The 24,898-nt window shown below is 41.1% G+C and overlaps 1 protein-coding gene across 1 annotated transcript; it reads right to left on the reverse strand.

Annotated features, from left to right (window-relative positions):
• Positions 1-1,210: 1,210 nt before the first annotated feature.
• On the reverse strand, positions 1,211-23,126 carry si:ch211-204d2.4 (uncharacterized protein LOC100003662 homolog). The gene is made up of 12 exons (XM_036527525.1): positions 22,741-23,126; positions 17,298-17,461; positions 14,570-14,626; positions 14,177-14,225; positions 13,399-13,496; positions 8,390-8,521; positions 6,848-6,976; positions 6,377-6,445; positions 5,137-5,207; positions 4,962-5,025; positions 2,880-2,957; positions 1,211-2,428 (listed from the first exon to the last, which is right to left on the reverse strand). The coding sequence occupies exons 2-12, from the start codon at positions 17,436-17,438 to the stop codon at positions 2,072-2,074; spliced, it is 1,245 nt and encodes a 414-aa protein (XP_036383418.1). The 5' UTR covers positions 17,439-17,461; positions 22,741-23,126; the 3' UTR covers positions 1,211-2,071.
• Positions 23,127-24,898: the final 1,772 nt, after the last annotated feature.

Here is a 24,898-nt window from a genome sequence, read left to right on the forward strand (position 1 = left end):
ACACAACTTTATTTTTCACATTGTTGAATGTTTGAATATCATTCTTCAGTAAAGAATACGATGCCATGGAAATTAGTTGGCAAATATGGCTTTGCACAATATGGCATCACAGTTCAAGGTTATCACCAGTTACATTCAAGAGGTACCACACAGTAAAATAACCCATTTGTGTCAAAGTTCACTTCATATTGCATTTATTTTGGAATAGCTGAAACATCACTATTTTTTCAATATTTAAAACCTTGTCACCTTCACTGGGGAAGGTCATGACAGATGTTCAGAAACAGCTGAATTCAACCACAAAGCCATGTCAAAACAGGATATAATAATGTCAATCAACGCAGGGCAATTTATCCATTTGTAACTCTGTATGTGTATATGTCCTCATGTGCTATTTAAAACTTTGAATTAAACTGTAACTTTAATTCAGTATCTAGATTAATTAAATTATAACAATGGAAAAAACACATCTTCATAATAACTGGTCCAATTTTACAGATGTATGATATATCATATGTATATTATTGTTGTGCATTATCTGCAGTGCTGGGACCATCAGGGAGCAGAAACACAGACATGACTAGAACAGGCACAGGGCTTTAAGTAGCAGACATATGACCACCATTAGACACACTGTGAAATACAGTAAATGTGTCTCCACACTGAACTCCATCCGATTGGGGTCTTTTTCATGAAAAGCCACATTAATTAAAACAAACACTTTTTTGACTACTTAGACTCGTTGTACCTTAACAACATCATTTGCAATTTTCCTAAAGAATATACTGAAGAAAATCTTTGGTCCTACACTTGCTATGTTCACACAGAATCAGCATTTTTCTGTTATTTGTGGGAAATGACTTAGCCAGAATTCTATTTACACACATATATATTTTGACATGATTTCTAATGCCTTGTGAAAAATGAAGCAGGCTAAAGAGTTTAACTAGTTTAACTAGGCACAAATATTGAGAATATCCATCTGCAATGAACTGTTACTCTGTTGTCATGCCAGCAAGACAGAAGACAATGCTTTACATAGCATCCAGCTCAAACCACCTGCTTCTGAATAAATCATACGCTATAGTTATATTACTGATGAAAATAAAAAAAACACATTTAAACAAAATAAATGAACAAAGATGGAATACAAATATGGAATTAAAATCTTTTTGCACATCAAACAAAGAAAATAATATATGGTAGAGAACATTACTGATGTTTACTGTCTTATCAACATTAAACCGATTTGTTTGAGGTATTATCCATAAAATAATTCCTCACTGAAATGTCATTTTCCCCAATGTAGCTGGGTAGCAGTATCGCAGAGGCATAAGTAAGAAAAAAGCTTTAAAAAACTTGCAGCAAGCTCTAATATTTTAATTGGCTATCTGGTTTGCCTATTTTCCTGCCAAAGGAGTACAATTTTTGTGACAACACAGGGAACAAATGTTTTTTTCAGAATAATGACAGTTCACAATGCTGGTGCAGCAACGACATGCTCAAAAAGTTTCAATCAAAACTACCCTCCCTTCACTTGATCCTCTCTTACCCTAAGTTTCAAGGTGACTGTACAATAAACATCAGATATCAGGAACAAGATCATCTATTGAGAGACTGGAAAAAAGGCATCTTAAAAGCTACATGAAAGTAAGTTCCCATATACTGGGGTATAAGGTATTTTGTGCATCATCCTAGCATAGCAAATTACTCCTCCCATCCTCCTCCTTCATTAGAGTACCATGACAAGTCACCATTAACATTACAGAGGTAAACCCAAGATATTTCAATTTTACCCGGACACTGTTTTAACTCCGCTATCTAACAGTTATATGAAATACTGCCACTGTCACTTCATCTAACAGCGTTTGCAGTACTATAACTCATCACACAGGAGTGAATACACCCTACAGCTTGACCGTGCAGAACTCATCCAGTAAGCCTCTGCTCATGGTGTGTTCACTTTAAGTGGAGCACAGCACAATGGGAAACTAACAGCAGACAGTGACAGCAATGCAGAGGAATTCCATGGGAGGGGCGCTGGTTTTCTCAGCTGAACCCAATCTCCCGTCTAGACGTCAGTTGTGCGGATGCCGTCATCGTCAATGTTGAAAGGGAAGACTTTGTCACTGGGTGGCTGTGGTTGGGACCTGTGGCGCCTCCGGCTGCCCGCCCCATCCTGCCCTTCCTCGGTCCCTCCTGTCAGAGTGGGCAGGGAGCTGAACTGGCCCTCCCCCTCTTCCACCTCCACAAGCTCAGGCCCTGTGGTGGGCACGGGGGTCCAGGGCTGCCACGATGGAGCCACGGAGCACGACTTGACCAGGGGGGCCTTCTTTTGCTCATTGCCCGTCTGCCGGCCTCGAGCACCTGAGGCAGGGTGCCTGTTTCCATAGCGATACAGAGAAGAGGAGCGTGCGAATCCACTATCCTAGGGGGAGGGAACCAGATTGACAGAGTACAATGAAGTACAGAAAGAGTACATGCAGTCATACATAAAAGGAAAGTTATCATTAACAGTTATACAGTAGAATAGCATAACACAAAACATGAATATGTTCATATTTCTTTTGACCATGCAGATTGGTTTTACTTGTTTGCCTTCTGTGCAGTAAAACTACATCCGTTACATTTTTTTCAAAGTTAATCCTATGGAAAACTACGACCTTCATATCTCAGATTTTTCCAACACTTAGTGGACATTACAGTATTTAATTAATGTTTCTTTTCACAGAATAACAAAGACACATAGTCCATTCATTGTTTTGGTGATACTGAGGACAGCACAAGGCCTGTTATTCATTGTATGCATTAGGCATTTCTAAACTGAACTTAAAATGTAGTCCTATGTCCTACACACAGAAGTAAGAGTCGCATATTACCTTCAAAGGGCCACGCAGTTCCTGTACTTTCCCAGAGATGGCCTTAATCCAGCCATGCATATCCTCTGGAGTGTCTGTCTATAACACAACAACACTGCTTTCAGACCAGATGCCAAAGAAAGAATCCTCACTTCTCTCCCTTTCACACTTCTTCCTGTATCAATCCCTATACGCATGTCAACAACAACAGCAGCTGCTTGTAAACATAAAAATCCAAAAGTTCAAATGAAGCCAACACAAGTTACAAAATGTAAAAGGAAGAAATTGAGAGGTCTTGGGCATGAATCAAGAATAATTAAAGAATTGCTTCTTCAGTCTAAAAAAACTGTATTTGACCATCTCCAGCAACCATCAACCTGCCAGCACCTGTACTGCAGTAACAAATTTTTATGTCTAGATGGCGATATTGGAAAAGAAGGGCTAACATTGACAAATTGTGAGCATAAAATACAAGCTTTATTTCTTACAATCACTTCAGTTTTAACCATCTATTTTTGTTCAAAACTAGAGACTACTTAATTCCCTCATTCACACTATGGTAATAGTTATGCTAACAGTATAAGTAGCTACAGCATTGCCTTATGGAAAGATAGTGAAAGAGCAAAGTAATTGACCCAAAATGCATAAGAATATAATTTTTAGTATTTAGATTAAAAAGTCCAAATGACATTTAGATAATAGTAAAATATATGCAAAATGAAAACATGCATACATCCCAATGTTTTTAAATTGAGAAAACAGCAACTACTATGGGTTGGTTTAAAGACATGTGGAGCTCAGAAGATGGGAAGTCAGAGAATAGGAGCAAAGTAACATATTCAACACATTATAAGCCCATTTTAATGTATCATACTGTTCTAAACTGCAATGCATTGACTGTTCCCCATTTATGTGGGCCACACTAATTACCATAGGTCTGAGAAGAATGACAGTCAAAACCTTCTCAATCAACCGTGCTCCCAAGGGCATACTCAGGATGTTACATTTTTCTGTTATTTTTCCGACTCGGAGAGAAAAACAGGCGTCCGTTTTCTGAAAGGCTGTTATGGACTGCACACGTGGGCGATGAAGCGGTTCAAGAAAACCCAAAAGTGTTGTGCTGTAAACACAGATGGAGGAAAGCACGGTGGACATAAACAGGGCCCGAGGGCCGTCGCCCCGTTTGGGACGCCTGTTTCTCAATAACCCCAAGTGTAAACACAGGTGTGGGGGGCCAGAGAGAACACCCAAAGGAGGAACGGCATGACCGCTCAAGACTAACACTGCCTGTCCCTCGGGTCGCTCCTCACTCACTCACAACATCTCCACAGATACGCCTTCTGATTCAAAAACACCTCGCTGTACTTGGCCCTGTTTGTCAATGGCACTGTCCTTATAGGGTCAACCCGCTATTTCAAGCCGGCTGCGCTGTGCAGCCGCTCTGCTCCGAGCAGGTTTACTCCTTCTGTGTTGGAGGGGAGGGAACGTGTTGGAGATCGGCCTGTCGCTAAGTTGAAAAAAGTGTTTTCAACAATGTGTCACAGGGATGAAGAAACTTTTTATCGGTCTCAAAAGACCTATATGTATATGCTAGCTAACCTATGAGAATTCAGCACACACAGTGCAGCATGCAAGGAGCTTTCATCTTCCCCCCTCAGCAGAGTATCAAATTGGATGTAGTCAACCTCTTTCGGATTGAAAAAGTAAAAGGCAAAATGTCTTCTGGTGATTAAAGACTCTTTGTAATATGCAACGAAAGTGCTTCCTTCTCTGACGCATGGCAGCTTTGCATGTGAAAACTGTGCAGCGTATCAGATGCAGTGTGCTTACGCTGGATATGCAGATTGCATTAATTCTAATTTTCCCTTTAATAAGTAGATTACTTGCAGGCTTGCCATCAAGCTTTTTTCAAACAGCAATTTCCAGCACATGTGGAGGAGACTGATTAAAGGAAGGCTGAAAACAGCACACATCAAGGAGTGAACAAACGTAGTGAAGCCCCATGTTGGAACAAGTGATTTCTATTATTGAACATATGGCGTTAGAACAGAAAACAATCAACTATCAAGCAACAAATGTCACTGAACTGTCAAGCAGGGTTACCTGTATGTAAAAGACTCTAGAACCGGTGATGATCTCAAATAGGTTGTCCCTCATCAGTAGGTCCCTGAAAGAGTGAAGCCAGAAACAGAGCTAAATGACCTCATGAACCATGGAACTGCTAAGTAACATGTGGATTATAGGGTAAAGATGACCAATGCTGGTTATGAGCTCTTACCCTGATTTCACAAGGCATTCATGGACCTTCTGTATATCCTTGAGCAGGATGGCTCTGAGGGGCTCCTTGTCCTGAGAAACACAATGCCATGTTAACACTGCTGTTCACTGATCACACTCATTGCCAACATGTCATACACTCTACAGTGAGAATGAGTTTGTTTCTAGTGTTATTATTATTATTATTATTATTATGATTATTGTAAGGTGAACAACAATTTCCATTATATCCAAGTTAAAAAAATAAATCAATCAAAATGTAGCCCATTTTTAAGATTAAGTATTCTCATAAAGATCTGGGAAGAGTATGTTTTTCCACAGAGAATCAAAGTACTAGGAAAACCAGGCCAACCGGGGAAAAAAAGTATACTTATATCTGTTTAACTGCATAAAATAAATTAAATTCTACATACTGTACCAAGTATGCAGACCAAACAAAGATGCAGTGTGAAGGTATGTGTCAGTCTTGACAGTATCTTAAAGAGCAACTGTCTCAAGAGGTGGGTGGGGGTAATGTTGGTATCTACAGATAGTACTGCTCTACTTCATCACGTTGCAAACACTTGTGGCCAACGAGTGGGCAGGAGGCCACAAGCAGTGCAGAGTTACTTTTGTGGGGATGCTGCAACCGTGGGCAGGCAGACATGGTCTGGTTGCTCTGCATGAGAAGTGCGCCTGTCTTTTGTTTGAGCCGTGGGCTGTGGACAGTGTATGCGCTATCTGTACAAAGACACCCGACACACAGTGTGCATAGAATATGCGCAGATTTCTATGTGCAGACACATGCAGGCAGGAAAACCATTTGTCTCACATATAGTCCATACAACTACAATTTCTGTGGAAACTCCTAATTGTGCCGTTGTAGTTGCTCAAGGTTCACAGCAGTATTGCTGCAACAGTTGTCATAACTAAAGCAAAACCGCAATTCAAATGCAGAACCCCAGTCTGAAGAGTCCCTCTTGCAACAGTTGACAAAATACAATTTCAATAAACAGATCAGTGCATCTGCAGGAAATGCAATGCCAAGCATAGTGTTTACTTAAAACATGCCAGACACATGTTTTTACTCCCCAAATCCACTTCAAAACATTTGTAATTGCACAGCGCCTGTAACTGAACATTATACATAACCATAATGTGTTGCATTACAGGCTTAGCTTTAGTGCTGTCAATCACTGGCTTGTGGAGCTCTGTTGAGCTTGTAAGGGGAGCATGCGACAGATGTAATCATTAAAACTCACCGTTTCACATTTGTAGTAGCTGACAGAATTGTCATCTAGAGTAAAAAACCTCCTCTTCCAGCTCTTCCTCTGTAAGGAAAATCAAGCACACTCATCACTCTTTTGTCATTAACTAAAGACTCAGTTTTAAGTGTCTGTAGCATTCCAATGTCTTCTTTTTAACTGGTACCTTTATGAATTAAAGCGCTTCATAACTTCATGAAGTTTATGCCTTTATGACATAAAACACTTCCTGCCTGTTCTTCTACTAGGTATTGAAGCCTTTCTTTTCCCTCACTATAAGTAATTAGTTCAATCTTGCAACTTTTTCATGTATATGGCTACAATTCATTTCCTCTTTCATGAACAAAAAAAACTTGTGGTGTTAAGAGTATGGACGGCAGACGTGGGACTGAGAGCAGCCTAGCTTTAACCTGTGTTTTCTTCCTGTGGGTTTGTCATGAGGGCTGGGGACGAGCTCCTTCAACTCACCACGTTTCCCTGTTTGACGCAGTATCCGCACCTTGCCACACCCGGCCTGGTGTTCACCGAGGAGCTGGGCAGCCGCCGCACGCCGGCATGAGAGCCCGATTCTCCCAGTTCCGTCTCCTCGCCTTCATTCTGCAGACATTGAGCCGCATATACAGTGAAACGCACATGCAGGCAGTGACAGCCACAGGCATATGCCATGATGTACATGCAGAAAATCACACGCAGTTAGACAAATTGAAACACAAGTACAAAATAGCAACACGCATATGCAGTGTCAAATGCGAACAAACACATAGACAGACATACACACGAATGCGCACACACACATGTACATGCACATACTCAAACACACACACACACACACACACATACACATATCACTGAGCACTTGAAAACTTCTAGTGGGCTGGACTCCAGCCACCACAGATTAGACAAACCCTGCTGTTCAGACTAGCTGGTTGCTGTAATTCATTGCACTCATTTGAGGTTTGGATACAATGTCTTCATTTCTTGATTTTTCCAGAATGCATCCAAAGCCATTTGTACGTTTCAGTGGATGTGCAGATGAAGCTCTTCAGTATTCACTGAAGCTCAACAGCTCAGTGAAATGTTGAGAGCAAGTACACGGTCTGACCCACTATAATACCAGCAGGGCTTGGGAAAAGTTAACTATTGCAATTCTGAGATACTCCCTCAAAAATCAATAATGATCTAAACCACATACCCCCTGATTTACTGGATAATAATTGCATATGCAGCTTTCCTTCTTGCACTATGCTGAAAACTGTTGCTGTACTGCTATGTCCAACTGTTGGCTTCACAATTTGTTAAACTAGATGTGATCTGCTGTATGGTAGTCAAATGGACCTTATCACACAAGGTGTGCACATGTGTGTTTGAGTGTGTGTGTGTGTGTGTGTGTATGTGTGTGTGTGTGTGGAGTGCAGCACAGCTGAGGAGGAGACTGAAGTCGCCAGGAAGTGGTACTGAAGTTGAGAGAATGCAGAGTACACACAGTTCAGCTAAGAGTCAGGTGTTCTGGGGCTGTGACACTGTGGCCTGATTAACGCTCTAAAGCAAAGCCAGATTTCAATCTTCAGACCGCAGCTCGAATGGTGTGGTCCAGACCCACCCTATTTCCCCATCTTTGTCACTCTTTTACAGGCACCCTCTTTCTCACTCTCTTTCTTGTTCTCTCATTCTTTTATCTGCCTGAAGGACTTGAGCCACAAGTAAAAATGTGCCTCTGCAATATCTTTATCCATTTTCTACTCCTTCAAGAGCAATAAATACCTCACTTGGCAAGTTCATGAAGATCTGCATGCCACACCACAGCCTCAGCTGCTGAACTCTTCTGTTTGAGAATCTTGAGGTTAATTCTTCTCAGCCATACGGTTCGAAAAGTACAAGCCCCACACAGCAGCATTTTAAAAAACTGTATCCAAATATTAAAAAGTCCTTATTCTGGAGTGAAAAAGTAAAGGTTGCTTTGCTTCAATAGGGAAGCATTTTTGAAGAAGTAAAGAGGCCAGCCCACCATACCTGGTAGATTGGGGTGTGCACCACCACACCACCGATAATCTCAGTCTTGTAGGCCTGCTGCTTCTTAACCTGGGGTTCTGATGTTACCTTGGCAATTTCTGAGTTCTGCTGGACATTGCTTACTTTTGGAACCTGCAAAGCACAACAAGACAAATAATGTCATGTAATGTAATGTAAGACAAAACTAATTATGACCAGTCAATGTATGGCGTGCCATTTCAAATTTTTGGTTAAGTCTTCACAATGTGTAAAACACATGGTATCAACTTCCCAATGGACAATTACATCTATGAATAACTACAAAGTATGTTCTCCCTCTCAATACGCACTTCATCTGTAGGGGATACACATTTCACTTGTTAACACAAACGGGCATCAGTGAGCAGAAAAATATGTTCATGCAGGGTTTCCTGAGAAGAGTATTAATGAGAGCTGAAAGTCAGACTTCAGGACCCTGAGGCAATAGAGGAAGTGCAAGACAGTGCAACACAGCAGCACTTCCTGTCTCAGTGCAGGTGGGAAAACACTTGGTCCAGAGAAAAAAAAGGTCTCACATTAACTAAATGAGTTGTGAAGAGCTCTGTAATGTGTCAGGCTTCATGTCCAGCTCTGGTGTCTACGTTCAGAATGGTCAGGGTAAAACTTGCAGAGCTTGAATGTGCTGCTTTTCTGTTCTCACGCAGCATGGCTCCAGCCCACCCTGCTACTGCTGATTCACTGAGGTCACCTCCTCCACAGCAGCCGTGAGCGTCACATCTAAGGGCCTGCTGGCAGGTGTCTGACATGGGGGAGGGGGCCTGTGAAAAAACGCCGAAGGCTGCAGGATGCAAATGCAAGCGCAGCACTGACATCACTGTGGTTAAGTGCAGGATAGACACCTCCTGGCCCACCGTGTTGCCTGCAGCACACGATTTGCACGACGACCACGCGCGTCTCTCTAAAACCCGACACGGACTTGTCAACCAAAATGTAATGGGAAGCCACATCATGAAGCAAGCACCCTGCATCAGGCATCATCCTGGGACCTGGCCTGGCCATGGGCTACCAGTTTTATAGTCAGTGACAAGGGTAGAGCGGGTGGGCATTTGTGAGGCACACCTTTCGGCACAGGATAAAACCGAAGATTCTACACCTCACTAAGCACAGGACTTGAGAGAGGAATATTTCAGGCAGACAAGCAATCTATTTAGCAGAAAGGGGAAGTGAACTAGTGTTTTAACCTGTAGTTCAATGTTGTTGAATAGTAATTTATTACTTAGTAAACCACCACCTTTAAAGCTTCCTCAAACAGCGAGGTACAGTGATAATGTATCGAAACAGAGGGAAACTCCATTGGTGTCAAGGCTTTTAAAGGTCATTCTGCCAGGTTATTGAATGTAAATCCTAAAATAATAGTTATTCAACTCATATTTTGTTTTCCAAACTGAAGGGATAAACTGTTAAGCACAGGGGCCTGTTAACAAGAGGCAATGGAAAGCATACATGTTCGAGATGGCTGGAGTTAAAGGGTCTTGCAGGTTCATAAACTTACAGTTATCATGTATGTCAGTTTATTCGCAGCTGGAAAATAAAAGTTGGAGATAGTGGATGTATAATGTTGAAATCTTAAGCAGCCACTTCTGTTAGTATGTGCACATCTCCAGTTGTTCTTAACTATTATGACCTCTGTTATGACTGCATGGAAAACTCTTCTATTGTCAAATTCTGGAAAAGAATCCTTCAATCACCCATTCTTAAACAGCATGTTGGAAACATACCACAACTGTGCATTAGTCAGAAATGACATCCTAGAGGTTTAGCCCAGAGATACGGCATTGACTACACAGGTCAAGATTAGTTCAATGGTTGCTAATTTGGCCAACATGTGTAAGATGTTCCACATATCTGGGGAAACTGTACCAACAGGCCACAGATCAAACAGGCAGAATTAATGACTGATATTTGGTGGGTCTCAAAATGGCATAAACGGTACATCTCATTATTGTTATTTAGCAGACACTGTTATCCAGAGGGAGTTATTTTGTCAATTTATACAGCTGGATATTTACTGAGGCAAGTGTGAGTTAAGTACCTTGCCCAAGGGTACAACAACAGTGCCCCAGCACGGAATCAAACCAGCAAGTCTTTGGTCACACGCCCTGCACCTTACCACTACACCAAACTGCTACCCCAAAGCTAAAAGGTGAGCCAAATGCTTTTTTAGAATGTTGTTAGCTAGATTTAGCTTGTTTAGATAGGTGGCCTTCTTCAGAAAATTAATATGAAAGAATCATGTTGACCACGGCTGACTTCATTTCATTTGTTTAGCTTTCTAGCTAACAACAGCAATCAGAAAGAAGGAATGTTGTGTTACCTTGCCAGCAACCTACCTAGCAAGCTACTTAGCATACCTAGATAGTACCCTGCACTAGAAAATGTTAGCTATCTACCTTGCTGGCAAATTAACGAAACAATGTCTTCAGCAAGCTACTTACTGTAGAGCCAACAAAACACTGAGCTGTAAAAATTGAGCTGTAGTTAGCTATATGAAATCTCAGTGATTCAAAATATATTTTGGTTTAAGAAACAACCTGAGTGCCATTTATTTTAATTTACTTTTTAGCCAGCTTTCCACCTTCTTTTGCACTCCTCCAGAGCCAGTAATTCAGAGGCCACATAATGCATTTTGACCACAAGTTGATTGTATTTTAATTTCAGAAATACTTGCATCAGGAACATCATAATTATCATTTTAAATATATGTGTAAGCAAAAAAGTATGAAAAAGTACACCTTCTTTTTTCAATCAAATCAATTGGAATGTCTGCGCCCTCAAGGCAGGGCTGCCCTCAGGTCAAAACTCATTCCAGAAAATTAAATTATGCCATGAAAGGTCATAGTCACATATTTCTCATGCTGCTTATCTATTTGTGTGAAATCCTGAGACACAGTTGGAAAGACAAGCATAAAATCAGTCATTTCCCTTAGAAATATACTACAACAACAAAAGTCAAAAAATATTTGAAAATGAACCCAAGGGAAAGTGCTTAGATGTACCCTTAAGTGCACACCAGGTCAATAGCCCATATAAGGATGGTTTATAAAGGCATAGTACTTTACATCTAGCTACAGACTTTTCCTCTAGATGTCCATTAGGTTCACTGCCTCTGCCATCTCTGGACTGTGAGGAAAGTGCCTAAATATTGAGATGGTAAAACGTGAACTTTGCATTCCATATAATAATCAGATGTGTTGTATTGAATGATGCTTTTTAAAATACACACCAGCTTTAAAAATATTTTAAGATACAATGTTATTCAGTTTTATAATAATAAAAGGGGTATTGCATCAGGGGAGAGTGGGGGGCACCTGTATTTTTGGATCCCAGTCCCCAGTATCATTGTCCTCGCACATTCCTAGCACCCTGTATTGACCTCAGCACACCCACGGACTTCCTCTTAATCGGCAGGTCATGCTCCCTGTAATGTCACTTCCTGTGCGCCATACTGTTAGCGCGTGGTGGCAGGCAGTCATACGCTGCATGTAACTGTTTCCGCTGCCAGAGCACGAACCACTTTGTTCTTATCAGACGCTTCACTGGCAGCCCATACCTCACGACTTGTGTCTTTCACCAAGGGTGCTGAACACAAGGACCCCTGACACCACAAAAAATGCCCCATTCCCCCCCAATCAAAGTATATGCAATCAATCAAAATGCTGTTTGGGTCCTCAAAATGGCAGGAAGCAGGCCCTGCAGAGGCCCTGAACGTAAAGGCATCTCCTCCTGCCCCACAACACGTAAGACTGAAACACACATCAACATGCCATGTGTCACGGCCATAAGGGAAAAACATTGACACTTTAACTTCTTCATCATGCACCAACTTCTGCTGCATAGGGCAATCCCCAATGCTAAGTCACGTATGGCATTTCCTACACATCAATCATATATCTAACTTTTGGTGTAAAAGCCTGAATAATGACACCACACATTTGTGTAATTGTTGTTGCTTCACTTTCAAGAAAATAATGAAATGAAGTCTACCATGATCTAACCGGTTGAAGGCTTAGAGAGAACAAATCCACATTTCATCATGGTTTATTAAGGTATGTAATTTCATCACATTTCTAATTCCCTACAGAGGAACAAACACTGCCTCAAGAGCAAAGTAGACAAAAAAAGTGGAAGAGGAGGATCAACATGGATCAACAGCACATAGACAACAGCTTTATTTCAAGGACAAAAAGGGAAAGAAACTGGGTGGGTAAACACAGACACAGTCTATATCTGCTCAATCACTGCCATTTGTCTCAGTTCCAGGCTGTACTGTTAACAGGAGAAGCCCTTTAATGAGGGTTTATTCACACCTACATTACAATTAGGTGAATAGGACAGGCCCTTTTCAAGGACTCTGTAAATGAAGTACTATGTACTTTGGCACAGAGCTACTGCTGGCGAATGGCCAGAATCATGCGTCCGGTTTGGTAACTTTCACCACAGTGTTTTGCACCAGTCAATGAAGCCCTCATGAGACTGCAACTCTTGGTCATCTCATTGTATATGATTCTCACTGTTCTGCTTATGACCTTTCTAACCAGGATCCCCATTGAAGGGGTTTGCCAAGCCCAGGCCACATGCAGAGCCCTGCACGCTCTCTTACTCTGGTTCTCCATGTTTAACCATCTGTTACTATACCATTAAAATATCCTATATACCTTTTGAAATCAATCACAGTTTCAGTTTGTTTGGTTATCTTCAACTGCCAAAAACATTAAACCAGACTCAATAGTTCCGCACAGTCAGAGCCTAACCAGGAAATTACCCTTTAAGTTAAAAAATGCTATTATCAGTCAAGCGGGCCATGACATTTTAAATATGACAACTTCACTCAGATACAGCAGCAGATATCAACACTCAGAGACACACATGTGGTTCATGCAGAAAAAATGATCAGTCACGTATTGTTTACGATAGTTAGGAATGAAGTAACTTCACTGTAAACTTTCACTTGTGAGGAATGTCACACTTACTGTAATCTTGGTGGCTTTATTCAAGGCAATCACCCACTCCTTCAGGTCCACAGAATCATTGGCTTGAAGGAAATAGCGTCGAGATAAGGCGTTGATAACTGTTGGGGAAAAGAATCATTGTGTTAGCTCTTTATCACACATACACGTGCGCACACATGCAAAAAAGGTGGAAATCCACCAGGACGGCAGCTGATGGCTTTTGCTTGCCTGGCGCTATGCCAGGATGTGACACAAGAAGAATTTGCAGAAGCAATGCCAAGGAAAATAAATGCTTTCTCAAGAAATCTCTTGAAGCCATCAGTTTTTGCTTTTATGGTTGGCAGCCTGGTTCTACACTTACTTCCCGGCTAACCTCTGTAATTATTATTAAAAGCAAGAGTGGTATTTAGTAAAAGAGCATCCAAAAGAGCTTCCAAACAGCTATGCAATATTATACAATCGTACTCTTATGTGTAGAGAGAGGGCATGTTTACAAAGAACGGTTCCTACAACTGTAGTATGTTACCTAATGTCCTGAATGACACAAGTGTATCATTAGTTAAAAAAAAGACCTGAAAAGATAGTGTTCATATTGGCTGTAACTGCTCTGCTAGACTCTGTAAGATACTTTAACAGTACCAGCCACTCACTCACTCACACACACACACACACGCGCGCATGAACACACACACACAGCAGACACTGCCATATATAGGCACAACCGGCCCACTCTGACCATGCCCTCTCCAAGCCACTCATGATTAAGTGCATCCACAGAGCTCCAGCTAGTCAGACCCACCGAAGCAGAATTCAGCCTTGGGTTTCTGTTTGACTGTGGCCTCGCTGACCTGCAAGACAGCCAGAACAGGAAGAAACAGTAAGGAATTAGGCACAGATACAATAGAATCGCTTCAACATGAGGCTTTTCAGAAACTTTTATAAACATTCCCAGAAATCCTGGCTCAGTACCAGTAGGCCAATTGCTAATGCTAGGACTGCTACATTGATGAGAACAGACAATAGTGATGGTTTGTTTACTTGTCAGGGTGGTTACTCATCTTGGCTCCTGTATACTAAACACAAGACAATTCAGAAATATATGCTTAATGCAGACAGAGAAGGGGCCTTATTCAGGTCTTGTGGCTTGGCTTTTGTGTGTTTATTCAAAATCTGACTAGAAAAGAGCACATACCTTTGATATGTATGTCAGCTGAAGACTCCCCACTGCTTCTGTTCCACTGGGCAGGTTCTACAACCAAAGGCCCAAATTCAATAAAGAAATCCCGAAGCGCATCAACACGTCTGAATTACTGAAGGACATTCAGGGGAAAACACATTTCAATACAAATAGTGTAAAATTACCATTATGTCCTTACTTGTATATTTTAATTTACATAACCATAAATTGATTTTTTTCAGTTTCAGTGTTATTACGTTAGATGCAAGTGCAGCCAACATAAATCATGCCGATTAAGAAAACATTAGGACAAGACTGATATTTCATTGAACATTGATGTATCTGGAATTTATACCACTTTGAAAGACTTACAGGAATCACTCCTCATTGGGCCAGTACTGGCCAATGATTATCATGCAATTTTTCAAAGTTTCAATACTGAAATATTTATCAATATTTCAATACTATAATACACATGGTTCTATCATATACAAATATAACCTTTGCATATTTTTCTGCATAAAATTTGCATATTGCTTGATTTCTTTCCATATTACAGTATTACCTCCCAATGTATTGCTTAAGTCCATTATTTTCAATAACTGTTATTGGTTGCAACGCCATCGATCACTTACATAAAGGCTACATTAGGTGCATGTCACTGGCTACACATTATTTAAAAAATTATGATAATGTTTCTCAATCTAGCAAGTTACAGGGTCAAATAAACAAACAGTGTATGCAGCATTACTGTATAATCATTGAAAAACTAAACAGTAAGCATAACCAAAGTAAACAGAACATTGTCCTTGGAACCAATAGAGGCACTATTTGGTGATGCTGATTGTAATTTTAAAAGACACAACACAAAGACCTAAGATATTCAGTAGTTAGACACTCTCCAGGTTCTGTAAGCTGGTTAAAACATTTAGCCTAAATGTTCTAAAAACCATTAAAGCAAATGGCCAGGCAGACAAATGCACATTCAACTTCTTCAGTAAGTATAACTTGGGAAGATAAAGCTCTTGGAGGTAAATGTGACCTACAATTTTTTTTTTTTTTTTGCACTCTGAGGACTGTTTTTACAAATTGAGACCTGACTCCAGGACAGCTGGTGGAAACATAGCCAGTGATGCAGCAAGCAGAACTGCAGCAGTCTAAGAAATCTAGTAATTCATATTGCTTGCTGGTGGTAGTTTACACAGCTGATCCCTCCTGAGCTATCTTGACAAATCAGATGTGTACATTTGCTAAAATATGACGTTATTCTGAAAGGATGTGCACTATTGACTGCTTTGAGCTGAGTGGACATGCAGACATTTTTGACAGTTATGACTATCCAGTGCTCCATTAGCTGATAGCGCCTCTGGAGTGTTAGTTCACAACACTGTAACACCAATTTTAATTGGCTGTTCAAAATGTTTCTTCAGTTAAATTAGCATTATTTGTTAAATTGATTCCTTCATCAATACACATCTAAAGGATGACAAAACTGTAACTATTATTAAAGTGACAAAACTCAGGTCTCACTCAGATCCTAAACATCACTGTTGACAAGACCAAGGAATTTTAGATGTGTTTAATATTCCTCTATTTTTGACATGTGATTAGAGGCACGTCTTTGACAAACTGAGAACAATTGTGAAATGATGCATGAAATAAGAGGAAGGAAATCATTGGGTCATGTTGACGAACTCCATCTTGCCTTGTCTGACCTTCTCAGTTACATGGAATACAAATGACATGGCATCATTGCACATATGCTCCATACTCAGTCTGCAGTGCAGACAGAAAAAAAGGCAGCACCATGAACTTTTATTAATCTATTTTTATCACACTTCCTCTTCAAGAGTTTTGGTGGTGTCACAGTGGCTTCTGCAGCACACACACCGATACCTTACTTCTCAGATCAGCCACGCTGCTGACGTGTCTTTTTGTCACACACTAACTGACAGAAGAGATTTAGGTCTAGAGGTCAAAAGACGAAATATCTCCAACTGAAGTATATTTTCAAACTGGTACGAGCCAGTGAAAGATAGCTGATTTCACCATAAAGCATTTATTCCAGGTCTGCACTGCGGCCTCTTGACAGCAATGAAAACTTGTTTTTGGACATGTCTGTCTCTAACATTAACCATAGTCAGTTTTTCATGCTTTCTAAGGTGACGTTAGAAGATTAGCCTATATCAGAGTATTTATTGCCGATGTTTTTCAATTTCCGTAGACCAATTAGATTTTCAATTTTCAATTTTTACAATTTTCATTATAAGCAGTGAAATACAAAGTGGTATATCCAATGTTTTTTTTTCATTGACTTTCATTGACAATTACTGTCAATGAAAGTCTTCTCGTACCTCTTCCAATGTCACTGTAGCCTAACTATTTAAGGATGTGTGAATCTGACTGACACAATAATTGTTAGCCAGCCAGCTTCATACCAGACAAGTGTCTATCATCTGAAATTCAGACAAGCCTGATGCCAAAGCCAGGATATTAATTGTTCTGGTAAGGAAAAACTTTGCTCCTTTTCAAATACTGAAACACACCCTTATCCTGCAGAAAACCTCAACTCCGTTTTTTGCAAATTTGGAGCCTTCCTGGAGAGTTCAGCATTTGATGCTTACCGTGTGTGTAAAAGTGTCACAGGCAGGCAGAGTGTTTAAAGATGGACACCTACGCAGTCTATCAAACTGAGGACTGTTCCAAAGCTGAGTAGGAGAGATACCTAAGATTTGCAGCTTACCTGTGGGTTGTCCATGTACCACAGCAGGAAGTTTCCCTGAGTGTCAAGGATGAAGTACCTCCTTTGAAACTTGTTGCTGTTCTCATTTTCCTCAATGTCCAAGAAGCCGCAGATACGATTCTGACGATCCACATAAGGCATTCCTGGAGCTCTCTCTCATTACCCTTTGGCCGAGAAGGAGAAAAAGTGAAAATAAACACATTGTTGCAATATTCAGTTGGGTGCCTTGCATACACATGTATATCCACATGCATGCACATACACACTCTGATTGACACACACACACACATTTAGACACAAACACACACACACACACACACACATAGGCACCCACACAGATACACACGCACAAAGCACAAGGTCAAATTCAACAGCTTGCCCAGTAACTGTATCCGAGAAGGCATTATCTAACCTCTAAAGCTCTAATGTGTACCCAAACTATTCCATGAAACTGGCAGGAAAATTACAGCTCTGACTCTCAAGACCAGTTTCAGAGTGGCTAGATCTGCACATAAGCACATTTCAGCTGGATACATAACGCGCACTAAGCCACGTCTGCAGTGGAGATGTCAAGCGCCGTAGCCCTAGCCACAATCTGGACTCCTGAAGGGTTTCGAGATACAGTGCCCCTACCTGTCAATCAGCCGGTGATTAGAGTCACAGCCACATGGAAAGGGCAGGGCAAAGACCGACATGGCACGGCACAGCACACACTCTGGGGTAGCATGTGCTCCCTTCTCACCGCCTCACCCAGCAGCCTTAACCGACTCCAGCACGATCGACCAATGGAAAACAGGCCAGTCTTTAACACAACTTACTTCCAGGCCTCGTTATAACAAACGTCCCACTTGCACCACACTGCTGTGTTTGCCCTGGAGAAGCCTAGCCTGCTGTCTCCGGAACAGAGGGATGAGAGAGCGCCTCGCATCCGGGTTGCGTAACACCCATTGGTTATTAGGACACGAGGTGTGGGGTTTGGTTCGCAGATGTGTCGGGAGCACAGCAAGCACTTTCCCCCCACTCTCGGACCAGATGCATGCTGCGGCACCAGCCCTGATGACTCTTTAAATGTTCCCCCTTCGCATGGTTTACAAGGGGACAACAGGTCTCATTGAGCAGTGCTGGGTCAAGCTGAGAGAAACAATGATACTCCCACTGCAAAGCACAAACACTCGACCCGGTTCAGGTTTCGCAAGCTTACTATAGGCCTAACCAGAATTCAGCTTGTTAAACCGAGCCACCATTGGGAGGTGGGGGGTCATCTTGACTGAGCAAACAACAGTAGGTATTATAGTCAGAAGAAAGGATGGCACACATGACGCTCTTCCCTTTGGAACTGCAGCAGAGAGTTCATGCTCTCTGCTTGACAATTAAGACATTCAAGGATGACTCACCACTTAAAATGAGTGTATCAAAACTGAAGTATCCTTCTTAATTCCACTGCTGTCAGCATGATTATCTGAATTTCTTACTATTGCGATATTCCCCAGGGTTACTGAAAGGATAAGGGAATGCTGGTTCACCACTTCCCACTCAGCCTGTATCCTTTCAATGTCAAGCCATCCCCAAGCAACACAGATCTTTGCGAAAAGTTTGCAACTCCAGAGAGATTAGCACTTGTAAGTAAACTAACAATGTATTGCATAACAGAGAATTCCTGTCCAAGAGAATTCCTGCTGCAGAAGAGGGGCCTTCAGTCATGTAACATGTACAACCTTGACTCTCCATAAAGGGTCAGTCACGACAAGGTTCAAAATTTTAATCTAAAGTGCTAAACAAGCATATTTTCCAAATATAAAGATTAAAGCTAATTAAGAGGTTGAAGACATTGTTTTTTTTTTTCAACACACTACCATGGATGAATGGAAAGACAGATTGTTAATGAGAATACAGGATGTGCAGAGAGCTCCACTCCTCCACTTGCACTCTCATCAGAGGTATCAACAGCCCTCAAGTGAGGGTGCAGCAAGTCACCAAAGAAACTATATCCATCAATCGCAGGGGAGCAAAACTCTGAAGCCTGAAATCTGAAACAATGAGAAAGTGAGAAGATATCAGATGAAGATTTCAGATGCAACAGAAAGCACAAGACAATTCCTCAGTGAGTGAACCTGCCCTGTACTCCAAAAACATGCAGCTGCACAACTTTCAGTTGTTACAGACGACTCAGTGGCCCGTAAAAAACAGACACTAACTGCCATCTGGGTTCAAAAATATGCATAGAAAAAATAATTGCTCGGATCTTTTTCATTTCAGAGGTAGAGCACTGAGTAGCCTGATAAGAGCTGACAGTATAGTTGAAAATACAAAGGTGTTATGATCAGAGCAAACACACACACACAAGTGCACACATACACAAACAAAATTATAAATAGACTTTCCAGGCACACAGTTCCATTAGAAACTCTTTAATGGTTAACCATGTGGGGTAAGGAGGACTTGCAATTCACTTGCTGAGCTCCTGCCCAGAAAGAAGAGCTCTACAGTGCACATTTTTCACATTACCAATAAGTGGAAAATACCACAGATCTCCCTTGCTGACGCAAATGCAATCTATAGTTGCTTAAACAAGTATGATAATGTCAGATGGGCAAGCGGTTGTGCTTATTTCTGAGTAATGGACAACTCAAGGACACGTCACCCCTTGGAGTCAGAAGGTGAACTGTAGCCTCCGATACAGCAGAGCAGACTCCATGTAAAGTGGCACATTCTCACTGATGGAAATCACTTTGCTGCAACAGAACTGCTCGTAAAGCACCCTCCAGATGACAAAACTTTCCTCTTCCACAAAAGAGTTTCAGGGCTGAACCTGATAAACAGGGGGCCATTGCACAGAATCAATGGGAGGCATGGCATGAAACCAGATCACAACAATAGGCAATGACCTCAGCTGACGGTTTTTAGTTTTTTTTTTTTTTTGCGGTTTTCTGTAACGTGCAATTTCCAGTCACGACCCCAAAGAAACCCAACGGCAATGCGCACAGAGAATCGGCCAGTGAGGCATGCCCCATCGTGTCCAGGGCTCAGCAAGTAGCAAGTCTCTGTGTGATAGGAATCGCACTGCTGTGCAATTTACAGCATGTATCTAAGCAGTCCGGAGCGCTGACGTCACACCCCCAGGAACACATCACTCATTCAACTTATCAACCCAGTGGAGCCAGGCTTGTGTAAACAGCCCTATCTAATAAAGTGCTCTTTGTGGACATGCAGAATATTACTTCCTGGAAGCAGACAACATGACAGCGGCCAATTGGGTTAACCAAATAACTACCTATTGTTGAGAACTTTAACTCTGAGATGTGGCCTCATTTAAGGCAGCACTCCACAGCAGTGAGTGTAATGACTGGATAATTATGTACAGTTTCAGCCATGTGACCTCTGGGTCAGATTAGGGACCCTGTGACTGACAGACATAATTGTAGATTACCATTACACAAACTCTTAATAATAATAATAACAATGTGATTTTTACTATTTTTACTATACTACCAAAAATAGTTATTAAACATTCTATAAATACCCATACTTTAAGTTTCAAAAACCTTTACATTTTTAATCTTACTTGGACAAATATGTTAGTCTTTACATTCCTTTGGATTTCTTGAATGGTATTTTAACCTGGTTACAAACGTCTTCAAAGAAAATAAGCACTGAAAAGACCTTTGTCTTTTGGTGCAGCGCAGTCTCTGAATCTTGAAAAGCAACCAAGCTTCTTATGCGTTTAACATAGCTTCATAGTAACTTGATTTCTAGGCCTAGCCAATATAGTATTTAAAAAAAACTGAGTGTCAGCAAAGGCAATTTGCATTTGATGTGTATCCTAAACAAAATCAACAAAAGTTTATCCTCACTCTTAGTGGGTCTGGCTCACACCTGAGGCTAACACCTCAAAAAATGCTCTTAACATAATGTAGAGGGTCAAATGAAGTCATTCAAACTAACCTGTAACGGCCATTAGAAAGCTGAAAAGAACTGTGTTCTTTGTGCAACAGACACATGGCCCATTCAAGAGTTATGATGTAAAAGTTAACAAGTTAATGATAGTAGCAATGTGTAAATGGAGAGCTCTGACTGGTATAATCAGCTGTTCATGTCACAGCCAAAGGGCACACACATACTCTGCACTGTGATCTTCACACTGTAACCACTTCTGTCATATTTAGGGAAGAGGCATCTAAGCAAACCGTTGTGCCTTTCTGAATCAGAAAACAGTATGCTCCAAGAATTAAGCACTGCAGCCACCAGGCCTATAATTATACTTTAACATAACGGTTACTCAACTTCCAAAAATAGTTTTCAGCCTTTACAAGTCCTTGGAGCTGCAGATTGTTACTGTGGCCCTCTTATTAATATAAACTTGAAATGCTGTTTTGAAAGGCGGTTTTACACTGTTCCTCATATTTTTGGAGGGGAAACCATCTTTATTTTGCAGTGAAGCGAGACCGGGCACAATATATATGCTTGCCATTTTAAATGGCGATTGCTCCATCGAAGGACACCTACAAACGGCTTTGTTTGCAATTTTTTAGATAAAGACTTAGTGGAATGCAAAAAATAATAATAATAATGAATAATCAGTATGTATCTTTTTACAATTGTCCACACATATCCATAAGTGCGTGTAGTTCTCCCTCTATGTTTCCGTATCACAACCTGTAGAGTGTATACCTTTTGGCACTATACTGTATCAAAATATTTCGCACAAAATAATTCACACACATACTATCTACTAAGCCATATGCTGCTCGACGGAGATACCACATTTTAAAACAAAACGACAAGAGTGACAACCCCTACTCAAAACGTCAAAAAGTTGTGCGTGCCAACGGAATCCATTTCATGTACCCTGGAGTTGCGCTGCCTTGCTACATTTAATGTACAGTATTTACAAATTTTGCACTGTAAAATAGCAATGGACAGGAGTGAGCCCGTATAAATTACCGTCATCATGAGTAAAATTTTAAGAAAACTCTGTATGTAGCCACTTCCAACTTTTAAGTTGGCTTGTTGTCATCACTGTTCACGTTCCTATTATGAAGACATTTTAACACGAAAATAAAACATGATATATATATTACTATTTGACAATCGTGCACTTCGCTGCAACACAACGTGGAAAAATTGGTCAGTCCTCATCCGTCGCTAAGGTTATTTGTAGAAAAAGTAACCAAACCCATTTAAAAAGCTGACATGCTGACAAACCTACTGTACACCGCCTTTGAAATGTTCCCCGCATTGTACCGCTCCTGACACAAACGTTAAAAGGGAGTACTTTGGTAAATGATTTAAAAAAAACCCTTTTAACGATCAGCTTTCATTCTGCAGCAGGTTTGCCCGGCTTCATGTCACCTAGCTACTGTAAGGCACTTTGACCTGCCACACCTTCTAAATCGCAAGCAGCAAGTTACAGCCCTATGCAACACAGAAACTCGTGCAAACTTACCCGAATACAGCCGTATTCTCTGGGGAAGGCGTTGTCCAATGTAGCAGCGTTAAATACTCCAAAGATATCTAAACTACGAAACAAATCAGCGTCCCATATTTAAAACAAAAAACTAAAACGACTTGTTGCATTTATCTCACATGTTGTGTATGCATTTGTGTTGTCTGTGTGTATGTGACCGCGCAGGCTGAGTTTTTTCCGGGTAAAGCGATAGAGATTAGAATAAACCAGCCCCGGATATGATCTAGTAGTCTTCTTTTTCGTAAGAAAAAAGTGGGAACTAAAAAGATTGATGTGCTTTCTTGTTGTCTGTTTCCTTCAACGAAAAAGAAAAAATACCACCTCTTAAGTCCTGTTACGTAACACTCGCTATCGGTTTCTGGAAGTCCGCACGCACTCTACTCGCAGGTTTCGCGCCAGGTAAACTGTAGTGCCCTACCTGCTAGAATTTGGGAGGAACTGTTTTGGTAAATGTTTACTATCCTGCAAACGGAAAGAAATTAATGAGTCAAAACCAGCGTTTTTCCAAGAGTCAGCGTCATTGTTTATTCCGTATTGTTTTTTTTTTTTTTTTTTTTTTTGGTTGGCTTTTTTGACAGAAACATATAAATGCACTACGAGTTAAATAATATCGCGGTAACTCAGAGATCTGATATAGACCCTTAGGCTGGTCAAAGTCATTCCTTAAAGTTGTATGTTTACCTCAAAAATCGTATTGATGCTTATCATTTGCTTTCTTGTAGAACTTAAAGAACAGCGGATAAAGTACCTTTTCTTCAATGCATACGCGATGATCACATCACAAGAAGCCCACTGAAGTGTAAATGCAGTGTAGTTTTCGTAGTTTGTTTTTTAACGTGAATTTTCAACTGACTTGTTGAAACTGACATGGATATGAAAATTGACCATCACCCAGCTGTACAAACTGGACATCGAACTTAAGATTCATGCATTCAGCTACTACCTGAAGTGACTCTGTTATGTGCTCTGTGTGCATGTTAAATTAATTGTAAATCACCTTGTTTTTTCTCTTGCTCTTTGGTTGCTGATGAATGGGGCACACTGAAAGAGGTTTGACCCTCTGCTTCATCTTCAAATGTAAAAAAAAGCCAAAATGTGCTTTGAACACTTAGCAACCCAAATCACTTTGCCATCTGGTGCAAATCTTTCTTTGTTGAATTGCCAGACTGTATTAACCAAAAATGGCACCCCAGAAGCTGTTCCAGAAGAATTAATGAGAATGTGAATGAAGAATGAGGAGAATGCGGACCTGACATGACCGAGCAGGGTTAGCTCTTTGAGGTCTGGCTACACAATAGAACAAAAGTCATCCTGGTTTGGGTATTTGACACCATGAGCAACCTCAGCACTGTGACATAACCTTAAACTTAACCTGCCACTATGCAGTGACATCATTCCTGATTTTGCATTGCAGTAATTATTACCTCAGGCAGGACGTTACTTCAGCATTCTACCATAACCATTTGAGCTGAGGCAATGAGTGATATTGTTATTGAACACCCCTACTCAACAAGGTGAGATACTTCATGAATATGCATAGCATGTAATCACCAGTGTTGAACAGGGAGGCATCTGCCTTCCCTCTCCATGATCATCCTTTTCCATGTTTTTTTTTTCCTTTTTTCAACTGGTAGCATTTTCATGGGAACTAGGTTAAAGTTAAATCATATGATTCTTTATGGTATCACAAATGCCTCTCTTTGCCGGAGCAGCTCAGCTGACAAGATTCACCACGGGACTTTGCTGGCCGACCTGCTCTCTCACTGTGATCTCCTCCACAGAGCCCTGCACTCAACAGTCATGCTGGAGCAAGCTATTCACAGCAGGCCTGAAAATCAAAAACAGAGCACTGTGGTCAGTGGGCCATTCTCAGGATCTTAAAGGTACAGAGGACACAGATCAGGGCTCCTTGGGACTTCAGCAGAAAGCTGATGTGGGGTAAGCATTTCAGTCATGCTGAGGCTCTTAGCGCTCATTTTATAGTATGCTTTCAGAATTTGGTCAAACGCCATAGAAAACAGGAAAAGCCTGCCGATGACAGAGACAGACACAGGTCTGCAGCATGTGCCACCGTTCACCAGCTGCACCTGACCTTCTCTGCAGGAGCAGCGGGGTTTGTATTTTTCACTAAGGCAAA

The sequence above is a fragment of the Megalops cyprinoides genome, chromosome 4 (assembly GCF_013368585.1).
Source record: "Megalops cyprinoides isolate fMegCyp1 chromosome 4, fMegCyp1.pri, whole genome shotgun sequence".
Lineage (NCBI taxonomy): Eukaryota > Metazoa > Chordata > Actinopteri > Elopiformes > Megalopidae > Megalops > Megalops cyprinoides.

Bases quoted from the DNA above. Each gene is read 5' to 3' on its own strand.
- si:ch211-204d2.4 (XM_036527525.1), bottom strand. From the start codon at position 17,438: ATGCCTTATGTGGATCGTCAGAATCGTATCTGCGGCTTCTTGGACATT. The intron at 5,208-6,376 runs GTGAGTTTTAAT...TGTGTTTCTCAG, and splicing joins GCTACTACAAATGTGAAACG to GACAAGGAGCCCCTCAGAGC. The intron at 2,958-4,961 runs GTAACCCTGCTT...GTTGTGTTATAG, and splicing joins CTAGAGTCTTTTACATACAG to ACAGACACTCCAGAGGATAT.